The 22,399-nt window shown below is 45.6% G+C and overlaps 1 protein-coding gene across 1 annotated transcript in view; it reads right to left on the minus strand.

Moving 5' to 3' along the window:
- GABRD (gamma-aminobutyric acid type A receptor subunit delta) overlaps nt 1–7,843 on the minus strand; it is a 75,629-nt gene extending 67,786 nt beyond the window's left edge. Inside the window, exon 1 of the mRNA XM_073585412.1 lies at nt 7,716–7,843. Coding sequence (XP_073441513.1) covers nt 7,716–7,780 — 65 coding nt within the window. The 5' untranslated portion in view covers nt 7,781–7,843. The remainder of the gene's footprint in view (nt 1–7,715) is intronic.
- Between the last annotated feature and the right edge of the window lie 14,556 nt (nt 7,844–22,399).

Raw genomic sequence — 22,399 nt, forward strand, 5'->3', positions numbered from 1 at the left:
TGTTGTATGAATGTAGTATATATGTAGCATGTATGTAGTATGTAGTATGTATGTATGTTGTATGAATGTAGTATACATGTAGTATGTATGTAGTATGTATGTATGTATGAATGTAGTATATATGTAGCATGTATGTAGTATGTATGTATGTTGTATGAATGTAGTATATATGTAGTATGCATGTATGTTGTATGAATGTAGTATATATGTAGCATGTATGTAGTATATATGTATGTTGTATGAATGTAGTATGTATGTAGTATATATGTATGTTGTATGAATGTAGTATATATGTAGCATGTATGTATGTTGTATGAATGTAGTATATATGTAGCATGTATGTAGCATGTATGTATGTTGTATGAATGTAGTATATATGTAGTATGTATGTATGTTGTATGAATGTAGTATGTATGTAGTATGTATGTATGTATGTTGTATGAATGTAGTATATATGTAGTATGCATGTATGTTGTATGAATGTAGTATATATGTAGCATGTATGTAGTATATATGTATGTTGTATGAATGTAGTACACCTGTAGTATGTATGTATGTTGTATGAATGTAGTATATATGTAGTATGTATGTATGTTGTATGAATGTAGTATGTAGTATGTTTTTTTTTGTTTTTTTTTTACATTCAACACATTAGCCGGATGATGGGACTACTACTGTCCCATCATTGGCTAATGTGTCAATCACTGTCATTGTAGCAGGCATCGCCGGATGGGACTTGTAGTCCCATCGGACGATGCCTGCACACACACAAGACCCCCGGCAGGCCTGCACAGACCACTGGCAGCCGGCACAGACCACCGACAGCCGGCACAGGCCCCCGAGAGGCCCGTACAGACCACCGACAGCCGGCACAGACCCCCTGGCAGCCGTAACAGGCCCCCGACAGGCCTGTACAGACCCCCGAGAGGCCCATACAGACCACCGGCAGCCGGCACAGGCCCCCGGCAGCCGGCACAGTCCACCGACAGCCGGCACAGGCTCCCAAGAGGCCCGTACAGACCACCGGCAGCCGGCACAGGCCCCCGACAGGCCTGTGCAGACCCCCGAGAGGCCCGTACAGACCACCGGCAGCCTGCACAGGCCCCCGACAGTCGGCACAGACCCCCGAGAGGCCCGCACAGACCCCGCCCGCACACACAGACATGCACAGTGTCCGCCCACGCACCGCCCACACTCTTCCCCCCTCCTGAACAGGATATATAAGGCAAGAAAGGGGTTTTTTTAATTCCGATATTTCTGTCCCATTGACTTGAATGGGTCTTCTGGTATCGGAATCGGCGATACCGATACTTTTTGGGGTATCGGGCCGATCCAATCCGATCTGATATTTCTGAATATCGGATGGTATAGATCAACACTACTCGCAACCCCTCCGTCAACCTGACCAGCTCCACCACCTTCAGCACTAACCAGAGGTAGACCAGAAAGCGAATTCACAACAGAAGGGATTCTAGAGGCACGGGACAGGCAGAGGCCACCCATGGGGCTCGTTCCACGCTGATAGCCATCAGGTGGAGGAATCAGGTCGCAGAAGGGACTCTGCCCCTTAGCCTAGTGGAGTGGAACTAAGGACTTAACTAGCAAAGCCGACAGCTGTGGTCACTTTAGGGGCCACAGCCACTATCCACAGTTATCTTGCCGGAAATGCAGCAAGGAGTAGGATCAAGGAAACGAATTGTTCACGTTATCCGACAGGATCCGCAGCTGCTAGCCTGGGACACTGACTGTGAGGTGTTGCGTAGGAGAAGGAAGCAACACAGTGAGATGGCCAGGAAAGGTACATATTGAGGGGAGTACTGGAAAGGTGTACTCTCTCTGTCTGGGAAGTTTGCTGGACTCCTGGCCTGAAGGACGCAGCACCAAATGGGCATCTGCATGCAACTGAACTGTGAGTAAACTATCGGAACTGCACTCAGCTGTGTCATTGCCTTCTTCCTGCGCCAACCCACTCAGCACTGCTACATCTCTGTGCCTAACACTACACCATCTACCTCAACTCCTACTATTACTGCCCTGGGACTACAGCTCTACCTGTGCCGAGCTATTACATCTGTGCAGAATCGGCTTAACCCCTTCATTGCCGAGCACCACAGGTGGTGTTACGTATCATCCACCTATAAACTTTAATCAGCTACGTTTCACCCCTTTTGCATGGATACCCAGGGCCACGGACCGGGTCACCGCTACCGTGACACATCTCTCTGAGACACTGGCCCGGTACCGAGTAACCCCACTGCCCTGGCGGGCGATCCATGTGGATACAGGGACAACACTTGTATATACCCGAAACGGTCAGATTGAAAGTATTGCAACTTATCCACGATGCTAAGATAGTTGGGCATAGAGGAGTTGTAAAGAAACAAGAATTTCTTTCTCATTTCTTTTGGTGGCCCACTTACAAAAAGGATGTTTTAAACTATGTCACTTCATGTGAAGTCTGTGCAAGATGCAAAACACCACGCTCCTCACCAACGGGTCTATTGCAACCCCTTCCCACCCCATCCTGCCCGTGGGGATCCATTTCTATGGATTTCATTGTGGAGTTACAAACCTCTCAAGGGAAGAACACCATTCTAGTGGTGGTGGATCGGTTAACAAAGGCAGCTCATTTTATCCCCTGTTTCGGCTTACCCACTGCAAAACAGACATCAGATTTGCTGATTCAGAATGTGTTTCGCATGCATGGAGTACCGGATGAGGTCATTTCGGATCAAGGGGTGCAATTCACTTCAAGGTTTTGGCAGAATTTCTGTGCCGCATTAGACATTAAAGTAAACCGTTCTTCTGCTTTTCATCCCCAGACTAAAGGACAGACAGAACGGACCAATCAGACCCCGGAGCAGTATCTCCGCTGCTTTATCTGCCACCAACAGGATGATTGGGTGGATCTACTTCCATTGGCTGAGTTCTCCTATAAAAACTCTCAGAGCGCCTCCACTAAGCAGTCTCCTTTTTACGCCAATCTAGGTTATCATCCTAACATTCTTCCTCGATTTCCCATAGATACGCCCTTGCCGGCAGTGGCTGAAAGAATCACGTCTTTACAAAAGAATATTGATCTTCTGAGGCTACGTGCACACGCTGCGGATTGGGGTGCGGATTTGGCCGTGCGGATTTTGTAAAATCCGCAGGTCAAAAGACCTGCGGTTTTACCTGTAGATTTGCCTGCGGTTTTGCCCTGCGGTTTTTCATCTCCACAATGGATGAGATGGTAAACCGCAGCGGAATCCGCAGAAAGAATTGACATGTCAATTCTTTCTGCGGTTTCAAAACCGCGCGGAAAAATCTGCACCGTCTGCACTTCGGTTTTTTATTCCCATAGGGAATAATGGTACTGTACACCGCAGCAAAAACTGCTGCGGAACCGCAGCAGAATCCGCAGCGTGTGCACACACCCTAAAAGAAAATCTGGAATTGGCTCTGGAAAGGTACAAGAAAGCAGCAGATACATTTCGCAAACCTGCACCAGTTTTCAAGGTAGGAGACTTGGTCTGGCTGTCAACCAGAAATCTTAAGTTAAAAATTCCATCACCTAAATTGGGACATAAGTACGTTGAACCCTATAAAATCAATAAGATTATAAGTGCCGTTGCTTGTCAGCTTCAACTGCCCAGAACTATGAGAATCCACCGTCTTTCATGTTTCCCTACTAAAGGCTGCAACACCTAACACGTTTCCTGGACGTTCTCCTCCTCGCCCTGACCTAGTGCTGGTCGATGGTCAGGAAGAATTTGTGGTGGAAAGGATTCTAGATTCCAGATTGTACAAAAATCAGTTACAATACTTGATTAAATGGCAGGGCTACCCAGTGGAGGACAACTAATGGGAACCAGTCAATAACATTAATGCTCCTCGCTTACTCCGCCAGTTTCATCAGAGGTACCCAGACAAGCCTGGTCTGAGGTCATCCGGAGGCTGTCCCTAAGGGGGGAGTAATGTAAGATTCTAAGTCTTTTTTACATGTTTCTTGAAATTCAGTTTTTTCTGTCAGCCATTTTGCTTTCTGTCCTGCTACAGCTATCTTGCCCTTAGTTAATATGGAGTTTCCAGCCTTCATGTTCCCACCCTGATTCTCTCCCTCTTCCTTGTAAGCAGCCTCAGCTGAGCAATCAGTGCTTCAGAATCAAGTCTGCAGTCAGCCTGTGACCTGGCTCCTGGAAATCTTGGACTTGGTACTCCTGGACTTGGTACTCCGGCCATCTCCTGCTTGGGAACTCTTGAACACATGTGGACTCTGGAAACCTGCTGTTGGATAAATCTACGTTTGCAAGGGAACTACGGTAACAGGGAAGAGATCCTGAACCTGTTGTGGAAAGTTACTGCTGAGCTAAAGTTACTCTGGCCTGCTGTGTCTTCTGCCTCTGTACCTGCAAACTGTGTGAACCCTTGTTTACCTACTTGTATGAAGTAATACAAGTCCTTCCTAATCAAACCTGTATCTCATGTGTTTTCCTCGCACCCAAGCACAAGATGCTATATGAACTGTACACCATACATCACAGAATGAATGAATGAAAACCCGACGTGGGGTTCCCCTCTGTTTGTGAACCAACCAGGCAAAACTCACAGCTGGGGGCTGCAACCCCTAGCTGTCAGCTTCAGCAAGATTCTCAGGAATAGGTGGGTCCCCACGGTGATTTTTTAAAATTATTTAAGTAAATAATTTAAAAAAAAATGGCGTGGGGTCCCCCCATTTTTGACAACCAACCTGACTAAAGCTCACAGCTGGGGGCTGCTATTCTCAGACTGGTAAGGGGACATTGATCTTGGCCCCCCCCCACCCTAAAAATAGCAGCCTGCAGCTGCCCAGAAAAGGTGCATCTACTAGATTCTGGAGCTTTGTCGGGTTCTTCCCACTGCCCTGTAGCGGTGGCAAGTGGGGTTAATGAGGAGTAAATGTCACCTTGCTATTGTAAGCCCAGCTTAGTAATGGAGAGGTGTCAATAAGACACCTCTCCATTACTAATCCTAGAGTTATTGGAGGGTTAAATATACACACACACAATAAGACCAAAGTATTTTAATGAAAGAATACACCACAGTTTTAAAATCTTTATTTTACTACTAATCCCATATCATAGCCATTGTTCTCCTGTAAAAAAATAAAAAAATAATAAACCAAAAATATACATTAACTGTCCGGCGCTCAGTCAAGTCCTACGGCGTAAATCCATCTCTGGGGGTTAATCAGTTTACAGCCAGAGCACTGCTAATACAGCCGTTCCAACTGTAAACTACTGGGGAATTAATGCACGAGTCTCTCGCATCAACACTCGGCGCTACCGCCGGCACTCAGGACCGGAGCAGCTGCATAGAAATACATGCAGCCGCAGCTCCGGTCCTGAGTACCGGCGGCAGTGCCGGGTGTTGATGCAAGAGACTCATGGAAGTTTCTCGCACACACACGGTAGTGTGATCCCGGCCTTATAACGGTACTCTACACCAGCCCAATTAACTCTGCGATGCTTGTTGGACCTAAGTGCAATTAAAAGTTTTTACAAAATATTAAAGGCATACAACACTACCTGGCACATTACATACAGTATAATGAGCAATGTAGCAATCGTATACATTCCCAGGGGCATGATAAGTCATGAAGTTTTATATTCCAGAAAAAACCTTTGATTCTGTGAGTTAGCTCTCTGATGGCACTATGGTGGTTGTCCTCTTACGTAAGGTCTAATTAGAAAAAAATTGTGTTGTACAAAGCCACATCTTACATAATTCGTAAAAATACTGAAGTTTCTAAATCATATTTATCAAAACTAATAGATTAAAGTCTATGTCACTGTGTTACTGGCAGATATGCCATTTGGAAGCACTTTGCTAAGAGTATTAGCTAATACTAGTAAAACTTATCTGGGGGAAACTAAAAACATCTGATAATGAATTGATACAGTGCTTCCCAAAAAAATGGAAACAATTTTTTTTCTTAAAAAAATCAAACGGGTTTGTTGAAGAAAAAGAGTTTTGGTTCTTGGACTATGACACTGAAAATTGCTTTTTTTAATTGTTTGGTTCTGAAGTGAGGTCCTAAAAGGGTTAAAGGGATTATCTCATGAAGATAAGTCCATATGCCTTTCCTTTGCAAATGTGAATGCTTGCCATATGTCTCCCATATGTCTGTGGTGAGATAACAGCTTTAAATTAGATCACTAATCTAACTAGGAAATGATTTTGCATAACCTGTCAGTAGTACTAACTGCACAATGTCATGCTAGAACAATCCACAATCAATACAAGACTCAAGACATGGATAAGAGATTTAGCTAATCAATAATTGGGGGGGGGGGTATATTAGCATGGTTTTAGTAATGCTGGGGCTCATAGGTTGTGCAGCCAAAGATCACTATAGGCAACTGCTCGATCGCAGATGAATGGGGTACAGCAATTACTACAAGCAGGTAGAAAAAAGTTGAACCAGTTGGTAATTTTGCAACTTGCTTCTCTCAAATAGGCTGTTCAGAAAAGAAGACAGGAACACTAGTGCCAACTATTGGAGGTAGAAATCCTAAACATTAAGAAACTTTACCCCTTAAGCCCCATGTAAGAGGCTTATTACCCAGCCAAATCAATTCTCCTGCTTTGCACTGATAAGGGGCAAACACCCCGAAACACATGTCTTCAACTGGGAGTTTTTGGTTTGGCTTCTTATCCAAGGCCATGTGGATTGATGTTATTATATAAGTAGCACTGTCCCCTTCCTTGCTGAAGAGTCTATTTGCAAATTAAAATTCCCAGGCGATCATTGCATGGCCTATAAGTCTCCCTACGCCAACTTGGCAATCTACACAAAGAGAACTTTTCCCTCTTAAATTGCTTGTTGCACTTGTTGGATCCTTAGGGTTACAATGCGACCTCATTCGCCTGCATTATTTATTTATTGTACTTGCTTATATAGCGCCATTAATTTCTTAGCACTTTACAAACATCATCATCACCTTCCCGATTGGGGCACACAATCTAAATTCCATGTCATTATGTCCTTGAAGTGTGAGAGAAAGCCAGAGAACCCAGATGAAAACCACAAAAACACTTGAAAAAACATAAAAACTCCTTTCCGGTATTGTTCTACTTTGAATCCAGGACTCCAGAGCTGCAGGACAGTGCCTGCAATATGCTGTGATCTAGTAGGTGGCTCAGAGAAATTTGGCCATGCAACCTGTGTCACAGCCCAATTTGCCTAGAAATTAATAAATGTTTTCATTTATGATTGAAATATATTTGGATAGTCATCTATGAAGGCTGCAATGTTGGTAAGGACAATAGGTGAGGACCTGCAAAAGCTAGGAAAAAGGTACAAATGTAGCAGAACCGGAATCACAATGTTTTAACACTGATTTATACAATGGGGAACATATATATTTTGTCAATATTTTGGCTGAGGCTAAGTGGCTGGCTTGCAACTTCTTGGTACCCAGCATTGCCCCGCCAGCCTTCATACACTCCAGCATTGCGTGAATATCTACTGCATTTTCTTAATTGAGGAACTGATCACGATACAATTACAATACAAAGTTAAATTACCAGTTTAGCTCTGTGTGCTACATGCAGTACCATTTACCATATTCAGCAACCTAATCTCACCAACCATAGTAAAACGATCAATAGAATGTGCAGTATAGAACATTATTCTACAAGTCATATATCTGCACCCAGAACATTTTAGAAAGAAAATAAGAATTACACGTTACCTGTGGCTCAACGCAGGTGCGGTATATGTCACAGAAAATAACAGCGTCCAGAGGATACATCCCATGTCTATAGAGCTTGGTGGATGCTCACAGAATAGAGCTGTATTCCCTCACAATAAAATAGTGCAGCCATGCTGATATAAGAGGCATGTGCAATGCTGAATGCCAGGGCAGATCCCTGGGTGCCAGCGAGCAGTGCCCAAAGATGCATATTGTAGTGCAAGCCCCATGGAACAGATTGCAGAACTGTCTCGTCAATGTTTTCATATGTTTCCTCTATGGGATTCGTATTTGTGTAATATGTAATAAGTAATCATGATTATCACCATGACGTGATATTGCAAGGGTAATCAAATATTAGGGTATGTTCACACGTAACGTCTTTGCTGCGTTTTTTTTTTTTCAGTAGCAAAATCTGCTTTCTTGGCAGTAAAAAAGCTTCAGAAAAAAGCAGGTTTTGCTTGTGTTTCGTGCTATTTTTTTGTATAGTTTTCGCTGTGTTTTGGTCATGCTACATTTGTCTCTGGTGCATGCTGATAAAGTTTAGTGACAAAAAAAAATATTCTACTTCATTATGGTTTTGGCACAAAAAAAGCAGCAAAACCTTATACCTGCATTCTTTCAGCGTGCTGAAGTGACATGCTCTATTCTGCAAAAAGCCAGCAAAGTACAAAATACTGTGTGCATGAGATTTCTGAAATCTCATTTACTTTGCTGGTAATCTAAAATTCAGCTGAAAATGTGCATAAAAAAGTATAAAAAATGCATTAAAAAAAAGCAGCCACGTGTGAACATACTTTTAGTGTCAGTGCGTAAAAGAGCATAAATCGGGCACTCAAGATGTAAATAATTATTTAATGTTATTATATATTATTACTGAAAATTGCATTTTAGACGTCACTGATAATAGTCAGTACCATATTAAAAGCAATTCTGCAAGTAAAAATTAAACCACAATAATATGAATATAGATGAGATACCTAATTATACACATATCAGGCCGCATTCAGAAAAAAAATGTATTTTCTACCAGATTTTCTTCAGTGAGTTTCATCAGTGATTTTCTTATATATAAAATTAATAAGAAAAGTTTCCAAGCTTCACGTACCCACTACAATGTTAAGGTCGCAGTCAAACATCTTAGCTTTCTAGTACGTTAAAAAAATAAAGATTTTCATCAGTGTTTTTATAAGATTTTGTTCAGTGAGTTTCATCAGTGATTTTCTCATATGTTATAAAAATAAGAAAAAATATCCGAGCATCATCTACCAACTACAATGTGATAAACAGATAGAATATGGATGTCAATATGTGCTGTCAGTGATTTTCACGGACCCATAGAATTGTGTGGGCTATTTCGATCTGAGACTTGGATCAAAAAAAATCTTTGCTCTCAGCAGCACGCTGTTCTGTGCAATCAGAACTCGCGCTGCCAAGATCGATGGCTGCCTATGCAAACTGAGCGAATTATTGCACATCATTCAGTGTCCATTACTGATGAGTAGAGTTGAGCGAAACGCGTCAGCCAAATTCAGAATCTGCCGACTTCAGCTAAAGTCGGGTTTCGCCGATCGAAACCCGACCATAGCGTGAGGTCGGCCATGAGGTCACCAACTTGCGCGCCAAAGTCGCGTTACCCACAATGCTTCCAACGCCTTTTCTCATCCAATCATCAAGGATGCACACTGTGGGCAATGCGATTACATAGGCAGCGGCCCCCACCATGTTAGAGAAGGGCATTGAAGTGATTGGCTGGCTTTGTGTGGTGTCACAGTGCCTATAAAAGGCCGTGACCGCCGACAGCCATCTTACTTCTGCCGATCTTAGCATAGGGAGAGGTTGCTGCTGCTCGTTCTCAATATGGAGAGTGTTTAGGCAGGCCAAAAAAAAAAATAGCTTCTGCTGATAGAGAATGTCACTGTACAACACAACAGTATAGTGTGCAGGGACAGGGGAGGATATATTTGTGTGCAGCAGCTCTGTTGGTGATTAGGCTGCCTTATAAGGCTCCCTGATAGCTGTATTGCTGTTTGCACACTGCTGTGCAGACTGCTTTTTTAAAAGCAAAAATCCTTTTTTTCCTTTATTTCTGCACAGTAGATACTGAGCGTAAATTTTTTCACACACCGTATAGAGGTGTACACTCCTCACACACTACCGTGTATCGGCTGGTATCACGGACAAATACATGCTATATGTGTGTGACTCCGTAAAAAAATACATGGAGATTAACATTTTTCCATACATACACCGTATAGAGTTGTCCGATTATCAAACAGTATCGAATATCTGGTGTTCTTATTACGGTCACATCTACACAGAGTCAGCGTGTGTGTGTGGCACTCCGTAAATACATATACGTAGATTGACAGTTTCACCAACAACGTATACAGTTGTACACCTCTGATACAGTACCGTATTTCTGCTTGTTGGATTATGGTGAAATACATACTGGGTGAGCGTCTGTGACTCACAAAATATATACGGAGATTTCACTTCTTACGTACACCTTACACAGCTGTACGCTACTCATACAGTACCATTTCTCTGCTGGTATTTTTGGTACATTTTCCCAAACATGAGGAAGTCTGGTGGAAGAGGCCGTGGATGTGGGCGCGCAGCTGGTACTGATGGTGGTGGTGGTGCATCAGCTGGTTCTGGCAAAAGCACAATAGCAGCTAAGGCAGGAGGTGTTGAGCCTGCGTCATCGTCTGGCACAAGAAGGCCTTTAAGGTTCCCTTTTCTGGGAGTAGGTAAACAGCTTTTAAAGCCAGAGCATCAGGAACAGGTTTTGGCTTGCATTGCCGAAACAGCCTCCAGCTCTATTGCCTCCCCTTCTGAAGTTCCAAAAACTGCAAGCACAGAGTCGTCAGTGCAGGCCTCTGGTCAGGAACAACCTCTGGTGTCCTTCACCCACACCAAAAGTGAAGGATGCTGCAGCACACACTTCAGATTACTCCATGGAGCTCTTTTCACATACCATTCCTGGGTTATCAAGTCAAATCCTGAATTCCCCAATCCAAGATGAATCTGACATGGAGTGCACTGATGCACAGCCACCGCTAGATGATTCTGCTGGTATATTCACCCACAGCAGTAAATTGCTCTCGCAGTCTACTGAGCCCGAATCAGACCCTGATGAAACTCAGGTGCCCCTTCCCGCATACTATACCATCTTACACGGTGACACAGAGGAAGGTAAAGAGGAAGGTGCAGATGACTTTGAAGAGCAGGTGATGCATGACCCAGTTCTTGACCCGGATTGGCATCCATTGGGGGAAGAGGGTGCTGGTGACAATAGGTCAGAACAGGAGCAGTATCCGCAGCGGGCATCGTCATCGCAGCAGTGGTTATCCGGCAGGCCAGTTTCTGTCAAAAAACTTGGCAAGAAAACTAAAAGAGTTGCAGGACAGCTTGTCCAGACGGTCAAATTAGCACAGCGTGCAAGCCCTGAAAATTTGTACCATAGTAGGAAGAGTGCAGTGTGGCACTTTTTTGAACAAAATCCTACTGATGACGCAAAGGTTATCTGTAAGAAGTGCCAAAGGACCTTTAGCAGAGGGAAAAATCTATGAAATTTGAATACCAGTTGCATGCTTAGACATTTAACCAACACGCACTTGCAAGCGTGGACGGACTACAAAACCTCAGGTAGCACATGTGCACCTGCTCCGACTGAAGTTAGCCGGCAACGCTCCATCGCTTCCCCCACTGTAAGGCCAACGCTAAGCACACCACCATCAAGAAATGTTGAGATGTCATCGCTAGGCCAAAGCAGTCAGGCAATCACAATATTTTCGCGAGGAAACACTGAATCTAGGCCATCAACACCCTCACCATCACCAACCCCTTCTCAGTCCGTCCTGTCCAATGCTAGTTCCCCCATATGCAGCTATCAAGTCCAGCTCACCCTACCAGACACTCTGAGTAGGACAAGAAAGTACTCATACTCTCACCCACGTACACTGGCTTTGAACGCCTACATTGCCAAACTGATCTCATTAGAGATGATGCTCTTTCGTTTGGTAGAAAGTGAAGCTTTCCCAGAGCTCATGGCCTATGCTGTCCCAAGCTATTACCTACCCAGTCGTCACTGTTATGAATGAGTCACCGTAGGAGGCAAAAACAGAAATGCTAGCTAAGTCCAGAAAACCAGAGAAGTTGGCAGCTATCGGATTGCAGACCCCTGAACCTATCAACAACAACTAGCAGTAGCCGTGGGGGGTTCCTACGGAGCCCTAGACCCCTCGATCACAGCCGGAGAACTACATAGCCTAAAGACAGAAAGGGAAATCTAAACTGCCCCAGAGCAGACCCCAAAGCAATAGGCAGCCCCCAACATATAATGACGGTGAAGCAAGAAGAAAAAACACTAACACAGATAGAAAGATAGATTGAGCAAATAATGGGGCCCAAGCTAACTAGATAGGACAGGATAGAAAAGCTGCTGTCTGCAATCCGCCAAAAACCCTATCAAAACAAGAGCCAACAGACTGACAGGGAAAAAGGCCCTGAAGACGCTAGGCTTCAAAAAGACTATGTCAGCACTCAGGTATTTTCTGAAGACAGAGCAAAAAGACACAAAGGAATTCAGCTCACCCCAGCAGGGAATGGCAGAATCCAGAAAAGCAAGGCAAAACAAAACCAAAACACAAATGCAAAAGGCAAAGCAGAAAACTTAGCTTTAGAGGAGCAGGAATCAGACTGGTCTCCTAGAATCCCTCAGAGAAATTACCAGCGAGGCAGAAGGGCGTCGGCTGCCTTATATCCAGTCAGCAGTTCCCGTCACCCAGTCATCCTCTACCAGCTTAGGTGTTTGGTAATCAGCCTCACTACCTTCCTTCACCAGAAGAGGGAGTTCATCAGACCTCAATGGTGAAGGGGAAAATGAACTCACAACAGTTCCTCCCCCTTGAGGAGGGGTCACCGAACCCTCATCCACGCCACCAGGGTGATCAGGGTGAGCCCGATGAAAGGCACGCACCAATCTTTTGGCATGAATATCAGAGGCAGAGACCCAGGAATTATTCTCCTGACCATAACCCTTCCACTTAACCAAATACTGGAGTCTCAGTCTAGCCAGACGGGAATCCAGCATCTTCTCTACCTCATATTCCATGTTACCTTCAACCAATACAGGGTCCGGAGGTGCCACCCCAGGAACTACTGGTTCAACAAACCTCTTCAACAAGGACTTATGAAACTCATTATGGATTTTAAATGTGACAGGAAGAGCCAACCGAAAAGAGACCGGATTAATGATCTCCAAAATCTTGTAAGGTCCAATAAATTTAGGCTTAAACTTAGGAGAAGCTACCTTCATAGCGATATTTTTTGATGATAACCAAACCATATCACCCACCTTAAACTGGGGACCAATGGTCCTATGTCGGTTGGAAAACCGCTGGGCCTTTTCCTGGGAGAGAGATAACTTATCCACCACTTGGTCCCAGATCTGGTGCATTCTCTCCACCACAGTGTCAACACCTGGGCAGGCAGAAGGCTCCACCTGCCCTGAAGAAAATCGAGGATGAAACCCAAAGTTACAAAAAAAGGTGACATCAAAGTGGCAGAACTAGCTCTATTATTTAAAGCAAATTCGGCCAAGGGCAAAAATGAAACCCAATCATCCTGATCAGCTGAAATAAAACATCTCAAATACGACTCCAAGGTCTGGTTTGCTCTCTCCGTCTGCCCATTGGTCTGAGGGTGAAACGCAGAGGAGAAGGACAACTGAATTCCCAGCTTGGAACAGAAAGTCCTCCAAAATCTAGACACAAACTGAACTCCTCTGTCAGATACAATGTTCTCAGGAATCCCGTGCAAACGAACCACCTGTTGCAAAAACAGGGGCACCAACTCAGAGGAAGATGGCAACTTAGGAAGTGGTACAAGATGAACCATCTTAGAGAACCTATCACAAATCACCCAAATAACAGTCATTCTCTGAGAGACAGGCATATCAGAGATGAAATCCATAGAAATATGGGTCCATGGCCTCCTGGGGACCGGCAAAGGCATCAACAACCCACTAGAGCGAGAACAAGGTTTAGACCGGGAGCAAGTCCCACAGGACTGCACAAAATTCCTGACATCACGAGACAAGGCGGGCCACCAAAAAGACCGACTCACCAGATCTCTAGTACCAAAAATACCAGGATGACCAGCCAATGCAGAGCAATGAACTTCAGACATCACTCTCTTCTTCCACTGGTCAGGAACATGCAACTTTCCACTGGGACAACGCTCAGGTTTGTCCTCCTGGAACTCTTCCAGAGCACGTCTCAAATCGGGCGAGATGGCAGAAAGAACTACCCCTTCGCCTAAGATGGTAGCAGGCTTGGTCACCACAGGAGAATCAGCAAAGAAGCTCCTAGAAAGAGCGTCAGCCTTGACATTCTTAGTGCCAGGAAGAAAAGAGACCACAAAATCAAAACGTGTAAAAAACAAGGCCCATCTAGCCTGCCTAGGGTTCAAGCGTCTGGCCGACTCCAGGTAAATCAAATTCTTGTGGTCAGTGAGGACCACGACTTGATGTTTAGCTCCCTCCTACCAATGTCTCCACTCCTCAAATGGCCATTTCATGGCTAACAGTTCCCGATTCCCCACATCATAGTTACGTTCAGATGGTGAGAACTTTTGGGAAAAGAAAGCACAGGGATTCATTTTAGATGTTACAGGATCCTTTTGGGACAAAACAGCTCCTGCACCAATCTCAGAAGCGTCCACCTCTACCTGGAACGGGAGTGAGACATCAGGTTGCCGCAAAACCGGGGCAGAAGTGAATCTTCGCTTCAGCTCCTGAAAGGAAGAAACAGCCTCCGGAGACCAATTCAACACATCAGCACCCTTCTTAGTCAGATCAGTCAATGGCTTGGCAATAATAGAAAATTTTGCTATAGATTTCTGATAAAAATTAGCAAAACCCAAAAACTTCTGAAGGGCCTTCAAAGAAGTGGGCTGAACCCAATCATAAATGGCCTGTACCTTGGCCGGGTCCATTTCAGTAGTTGACGGAGACAAAATAAATCCCAAAAATGAAATCCTCTGTACCCCAAAAAGGCATTTCCATCCTTTGACATACAGGGAATCTCCCTCAAGATCCGGAACACAGTCCGAACATGTTCCACATGAGAATCCCAATCCTTGGAGAAGATCAAAATATCATCCAGATAGATAATCAAAAATTTATCCACAAAGTCTCGGAAAATGTCGTTCATGAAGCACTGGAAGACAGAAGGGGCATTAGTGAGCCCAAAAGGCATCACCAGGTGCTCAAAATGTCCCTCTGGAGTATTAAACGCCGTCTTCCATTCATCCCCATGCTTAATGCGGATAAGATTATACGCCCCCCTGAGGTCAAGCTTGGTAAACCAACAAGCACCTTTAACTCTGGAGAATAGATCCGAAATCAGGGGTAACGGATACTGATATTTAATAGTAATTTTGTTGAGGGTACAATAATCAATACAAGGCCTTAATGAACCATCTTTTTTGGCCACGAAAAAAAACCCAGCACCTAATGGTGAAGAGGATGGTCTAATATGACCCTTCTCCAACGCCTCCTTAATATAGGATCGCATAGCCTCGTGCTCGGGTACAGATTAATTGAAGAGCCGACCCTTGGGAAATTTACACCCCGGGCTCAGTTCAGTTGCACAGTCATAACTCCTATGAGGAGGCAAAGACGCAGACTCATTCTCACTAAATACATCATAAAAGTCCGCCAAATAGTCAGGAACATCATGTGACTGAGGAGAGGTGGAAAAAACCGGAACCTCACTAAGGGCACACCGACAACCCCAACTCACCACAGACACAGATTTCCAATCCAAAACTGGATTATGAATTTGCAACCAGGGAAACCCCAGAACAATGGTATCATGTAAATTATGCAACACCAAAAATCTGCAATTTTCTTGATGGTCTGGGGTGACCCGCATTACCACCTGGGTCCAAAACTGAGGTTTATTTTTCGCCAAAGGAGTAGCATCAATCCCCCTCAAAGGTATAGGCGTCCGCAGAGGTGTCATAGGAAATCCACAACGTTTAGCAAAATCCAAGTCCATTAGGTTCAGGGCTGCTCCCGAATCCACAAAAGCCTTGGCGGAAAATGTGGACAGGGAGCAGATCAGAGTAATTGCCAGAAGAAACTTAGGTTGAACACCACCCACAGAAAACGAGTGTACAAAACGTTTCTCTCGCTTAGGACAGACAAAAATAATATGCGAGGCATCTCCACAAAAAAAACACAGCTTATTACGCCTTCTGAGCTCCTGACGTTGCTCCCTGGACAAAACTCTATCACATTGCATAGGTTCAGACACTTGTTCAACAGGTGGCAACACCTCTCGTGCAGTCCTGCGTTCACGTAAACGCCGATCAACCTGAATGGCTAATGACATAGAATCGTCAAGACCAGAGGGAACAGGAAATCCCACCATAGTATCTTTTACGGCTTCTGACAAACCCTTCCGAAAAAGAGCTGCCAAAGTATTATCATTCCAGGTAGTAAGGACCGCCCACTTTTGGAATTTTTGACAGTACAATTCTGCAGAATCTCGACCCTGGCTCAATGCCAACAGGGTCTTTTCAGCCTGATCGATAGCGTTAGGTTCGTCATACAACAACCACAAGGCTTGAAAAAATGCGTTCACATTAGTCAGAATAGGATCATCTGGTTTCAAAGAAATCGCCCAATCCTGGGGATCGCCACGCAGCAAAGAGATGACAATTTTAACCTGCTGCGCGGAGCTCCCTGATGAGTTAGGCTTCAAGGCAAAAAATAATTTACAATTATTTTTGAAATTCAAAAATTTAGACCGATCCCCAAAAAACACATCAGGAGTAGGGATCTTTGGTTCAGCAGCATGTGAATGAGCAAGGTAGGCGGAAATTCCCCGCACTTCCGCAGCGAGCTGCTCCACACGATCAGACAATTGCTTTATCTCCATTGAGAGACAAAAAAAAAATTCCCCCTACGGCCTCAGAGATATAGAGGAAAAAATATACACACTTTTTTTTTTTTTACAATTCTTTCCTGCTATTGAGTACCCTAGGATCTGCGGTATGGCTGGTGATTCTGTTTTGAATGAGTCACCGTAGGAGGCAAAAACAGAAATGCTAGCTAAGTCCAGAAAACCAGAGAGGTTGGCAGCTATCGGATTGCAGACCCCTGAACCTATCAACAACAACTAGCAGTAGCCGTGTGGGGTTCCTTCAGAGCCCTAGACCAGGGGTCCCCAACCGCCGGTCCGCGGCCCAGCACCAGGCCTCTGCAGTGCCCTTGCTTGTCCGCGGACACAAGGGGAGCCAGGGGCGGTCAGTGGCGTAGCCGGGGCTGGGGCGGCACGCAGCAATTCTTAAACTGCCCTCATGTGTAGCGGCGTCCAGGGAGCGATCCAAGCAGTTCCGCTGCCTGCAAGAGGGAATAGCAGGAGCGGAGCTGCAAGGACCCGTCCAGCTTCCTGCCCACTGCCCGCGCTTCCTGTCTCTGACTGACACAGAGAGGAGCGCGCCGCTGCTGTGTCAGAGCGACGAAGCGCGGGCGATGCTGCGGACAGGTGAGAGGAGAGAGGTGGTGTGTGTATGTATGTCTGTCTGTGTGTGTGTACATGTATGTCTGTGTGTGTGTGTGTTTGTCTGTGTTTGTGTAGGTGGAGCCTGGCCCTGGAGGAGATGGGGATATGAGGAGAAGACCGTGATGGGGAGAGAAGGCCATGATGCCTGGGGTGATGGAGAGAAGGCATTGATGGGAGTGATGGAGAGACGTCAGTGATGGGGTGAAGGCAATGATGGGGAGAAGGGAGTGATGGGGTGAAGGCAGTGATGGAGAGACAGCAGTGATGGGGTGAAGGCAATGATGGAGAGATGACAGTGATGGGGTGAAGGCAATGATGGAGAGATGGCAGTGATGGGAAGAAGGGAATGATGGGGTGATGGAGCAGGCAAGAATGGGGTGATGGAGCAGGCAAGGATGGGGGTGATGGAGCACTCATTCAAAACCTATGGTGAGTTGAGTCACATTATAAATGTTATTTAATTATAAGTATGCACTGCTACACTATAACTGCGTCCATAGCCCTGCCCCCTTATGACCAAAGCCCCGCCCCTGCCACACCTCCATCCCCACCCTGCCTGGCCATGGAAGAATGGTCTTGCTTGAAACCGGTCCCTGGTGCAAAAAAGGTTGGGGACCACTGCCCTAGACCCCTCGATCACAGCCGGAGTACTACATAGCCTAAAGACAGAAAGGGAAATCTAAACTGCCCCAGAGCAGACCCCAAAGCAATAGGCAGCCCCCAACATATAATGACGGTGAAGCAAGAAGAAAAAACACTAACACAGATAGAAAGATAGAATGAGCAAATGATGGGGCCCAAGCTAACTAGATAGGACAGGATAGAAAAGCTGCTGTCTGCAATCCGCCAAAAACCCTATCAAAACAAGAGCCAACAGACTGACAGGGAAAAAGGCCCTGAAGACGCTAGGCTTCAAAAAGACTATGTCAGCACTCAGGTATTTTCTGAAGACAGAGCAAAAAGACACAAAGGAATTCAGCTCACCCCAGCAGGGAATGGCAGAATCCAGAAAAGCAAGGCAAAACAAAACCAAAACACAAATGCAAAAGGCAAAGCAGAAAACATAGCTTTAGAGGAGCAGGAATCAGACTGGTCTCCTAGAATCCCTCAGAGAAATCACCAGCGAGGCAGAAGGGCGTCGGCTGCCTTATATCCAGTCAGCAATTCCCGTCACCCAGTCATCCTCTACCAGCTTAGGTGTTTGGTAATCAGCCTCACTACCTTCCTTCACCAGAAGAGGGAGTTCATCAGACCTCAATGGTGAAGGGGAAAATGAACTCACAACACGTCACTTCTTTTCACGAAAAGCCATCCCTGCCCTCCACCGGCATGTGAAAGACCGCATTGTCCATGCACTAAAACAATCAGTGAGTGGAAAGGTGCACCTCACAACAGATGCATGGGCCAGTAGGCATGGCCAGGGCCGTTATGTGTCCATCACTGCGCACTGGGTTAATGTGGTGGATGCAGGCTCCACAGGGGACAGCGGCGGTGGAACAGTGCTGCCTAGCCCACGGTATAGGAAACAGTTGGCCGTAGGCATTAGACCCTCCTCCTCCAGAAGCGAAAGCTCGTCGACAGAGCGCAATCGCACGAGCACTCCATCCACATCTGTCAGTGTTGCACACGAGATGTCCCACTATCGAACAGCTAGTGGTAAGCGGCAGCAGGCTGTTATAAAAATGATGTCTTTGGGCGACAGCAGGCACACCGCGGAGGTACTGGCCGACTACTTGCATTGACAAACTGAGTCATGGCTGGGCAGTCTACATCTTGAGCCAGGCAAGGTAGTCAGTGATAATGGGCGGAATTTTGTGGCAGCCATAGCCCTTTCAAAACTCACACTCATACCTTGCCTGGCTCACACCTTGAACCTGGTGGTGCAGTGCTTCCTAAATAATTAATAATAATAATAATAATAAATTTTATTTTTATAGCGCCGACATATTCCGCAGCACTTTACATTTCAGAGGGGATTTGTACAGACAATAGACATTACAGCACAACAATAATCACATACAGTAGATTATAACAAATACCAAGAGGAATGAGGGCCCTGCTCGCAAGCTTACAGTCTATGAGGAAAGAGGTAGACACGAAAGGTGGGTGGTAACAGTTGCCCTGATTGTATGGACCAGCCATAATGTTAAGTGTGTAACAGTACAGACACAAAGGGCTAATGGATGCATAAAGCATGTGGGAACATGAGGCTGGGAACCTGGTTATGGTAAAACTTTTGGCTCTGCCACACAGGGATAGGTTAGGTTAATGTGTTGAGGCGATAGGCCAGTCTGAATAAATGCGTTTTCAGGACACGCTTAAAATTGTGGGGATTGGGGACTAATCGTATTGACCTGGGAAGTGCATTCCAAAGAATTGGCGCGGCACGTGTAAAGTCTTGGAGACGGGAGTGGGAGGTTCTGACTATTGAGGATACTAACCTCAGGTCATCAGCAGAACGGAGGGCGCGGGTAGGGTGGTATACTGAAACAAGGGAGGAGATGTAGGGTGGTGCTGAGCCATGGAGGGCTTTGTGGGTGAGGGTAATAAGTTTATACTGAATTCTGGAGTGGATGGGTAGCCAGTGTAATGACTGGCACAAGGTAGAGGCATCGGTGTAACGATTGGTGAGGAATATGATCCTGGCTGCAGCATTCAAGACAGATTGGAGAGGGGAGAGTTTTGTAAGAGGGAGACCGATTAGAAGAGAGTTACAATAGTCGAGACGAGAATGAATAAGAGAAACAGTAAGAGTTTTTGCAGAGTCAAAAGTAAGAAAAGGTCGAATTCTAGAAATGTTTTTGAGGTGCAGATGACAAGAGCGAGCCAGTGATCGAATGTGGGGGGCAAAGGAAAGCTCGGAATCAAGTATGACCCCAAGACAGCGGGCATGTTGCTGGGGAGTAATAGTGGAACCACAGACGGAAATGGCAATGTCGGGTGTAGGTACATTAGTAGTGGGAGGAAACACAAGGAGTTCAGTCTTTGACAGGTTCAGTTTCAGATATAGTGAGGACATGATATTAGACACAGCGTTTAGACAATCGCCAGTGTTTTCTAGAAAGGCTGGCGTGATGTCAGGAGAAGAAGCGTATAATTGGGTGTCATCAGCATAGAGATGGTAATGGAAACCAAATCTACTGATTGTTTGACCAATAGGGGCAGTGTACAAGGAGAAGAGGAGGGGGCCTAGAACCGATCCTTGAGGAACCCCAACAGTAAGGGGAAGGTGAGAGGAGGAGGAACCGGCAAAAGAAACAGTAAAGGAGCGGTCGGAGAGATAGGAGGAGAACCAGGAGAGAACGGTGTCCTTGAAGCCAATGGAATGGAGCATAGTGAGGAGGAGCTGATGATCCACAGTGTCGAATGCTGCAGAGAGATCCAAGAGAATTAGCATGGAGTAATGACCATTTGTTTTAGCTGTTAGCAGATCATTAGAGACTTTAGTGAGGGCAGTTTCAGTGGAGTGTAAAGAGCGGAAACCGGATTGGAGAGGGTCGAGAACAGAGTTTTCTGAGAGATAGCGGATAAGACGGGAGTGGACCAGGCGTTCCAGGAGTTTAGAGATGAAGGGAAGATTAGAGACAGGTCTATAGTTAGCGGCACAGTTTTGGTCGAGGGATGGTTTTTTAAGTAGTGGATGTATGATGGCATGCTTAAATGAGGAGGGAAAAATACCAGAAGAGAGAGAGAGGTTAAATATTTTAGTTAGGTGAGGGGTGACAGCAGGGGAAAGGGACTGGAGGAGATGTGACGGAAATGGGTCACTGGTGCAAGTAGTTGGGCGAGAAGATGCAAGGAGCCTGCTTACTTCTTCTTCTGTGTCTGGTTCAAAATCAGAGAGTGAGTTAGATGCAGTGGGGGAGGGAGGACAGTGCATGGTATGAGGGGATTTGGAGATAATTTCCTGTCGGATCTGGTCAATTTTTTCTTTGAAGTAAGTGGCCAGATCGTCAGCTCGGAGCTCCGTGGTTGGGGCCTGTACTCTTGGATTGAGTAGGGAATGAAAAGTGTCAAAGAGACGTTTCGGGTTATTGGACAGTGAGGTGATGAGGGTGTTGAAATAGGTTTGTTTGGAGAGGTGAAGGGCAGTGTTGTATGTTCTAAGCATAAACTTAAAATGGATGAAATCTTCGTGTAGATTGGATTTTCTCCACAGACGTTCGGCGCACCTGGAGCACCGCTGCAGGAAACGTGTTTGCACCGTGTGCCAGGGTTGTCGCCGTCTGCGTTGTGGTGTTCTATTTATAGGGGGTGCAAATTCATCCAGGGCAGTTTGAAGTGTTTCATTGTAATAATTATACGGAGTTAACAGCCCTGCTCCATAAGGTGCGAAGACTGTGCTCGCACATCCGTCGCTCGAGCGTCCACTCCAGTCGCGTGCAGAAGCTGCAGCGATCAGTCAACCTCCCCAAGCACCGCTGTTGTGAACTCATTTTATGGTTTACCTCTGGCTTCTGGTGAGGGTGGTGGAGCTGGCTGTGTTGACAGAGGAGTCGTGAGTTCTCCATCCGGGCTCCCTCTGGTGGTGACAGCAGGTAATGAAGCTGATTTAAATGGCAGAAACCTGCCACCTGAGGAGGAGGACTGTGATTGGACATCAGGAGTCTCTGACTGGATTTAAGACAGCCGACTCCCTAATTTTGTGCTGGTGATTTTTTCCAGCCCTGAGGTTCTGGATTCCAGTTCTATTCCTGCTTTCTCAAGCTAAGTGTGCTCTGCTATTTTTTCACATGAGATTTTGTCTGGTTTACTCAGTTTTTGTGGTCAGCCAGCCCCTGCTGGGGCTGTGCTATATTTCCATTCTTATGTCTCTGTTTATGCCAGTTTGCTTTTTGTCCCTGATCAGATTGGTCTCTTTTTGCTCTGTCTTCAGAATATACCAGAGTGCTGATATAAGGAATTGAAGTCTAGCGACTTCAGGGTTTTTGTTATCAGAAAGTGTTGGATATTTTTTGGCAGGGTTTTGTGCATGATTGCAGACAGCATCTTTCCTTTCCTGTCCTTTCTAGTTAGTGTTGGCCCCATCGTTTGCTCAGCCTTTTTTTCTATCTGTGTTTGTGTTTTCATCTTGTCTCAATGACAATACATGTTTGGGGGCTG

The sequence above is a fragment of the Dendrobates tinctorius genome, unplaced genomic scaffold (genome assembly GCF_039654945.1).
Source record: "Dendrobates tinctorius isolate UK_male_01 unplaced genomic scaffold, ASM3965494v1 ptg000086l, whole genome shotgun sequence".
NCBI lineage: Eukaryota > Metazoa > Chordata > Amphibia > Anura > Dendrobatidae > Dendrobates > Dendrobates tinctorius.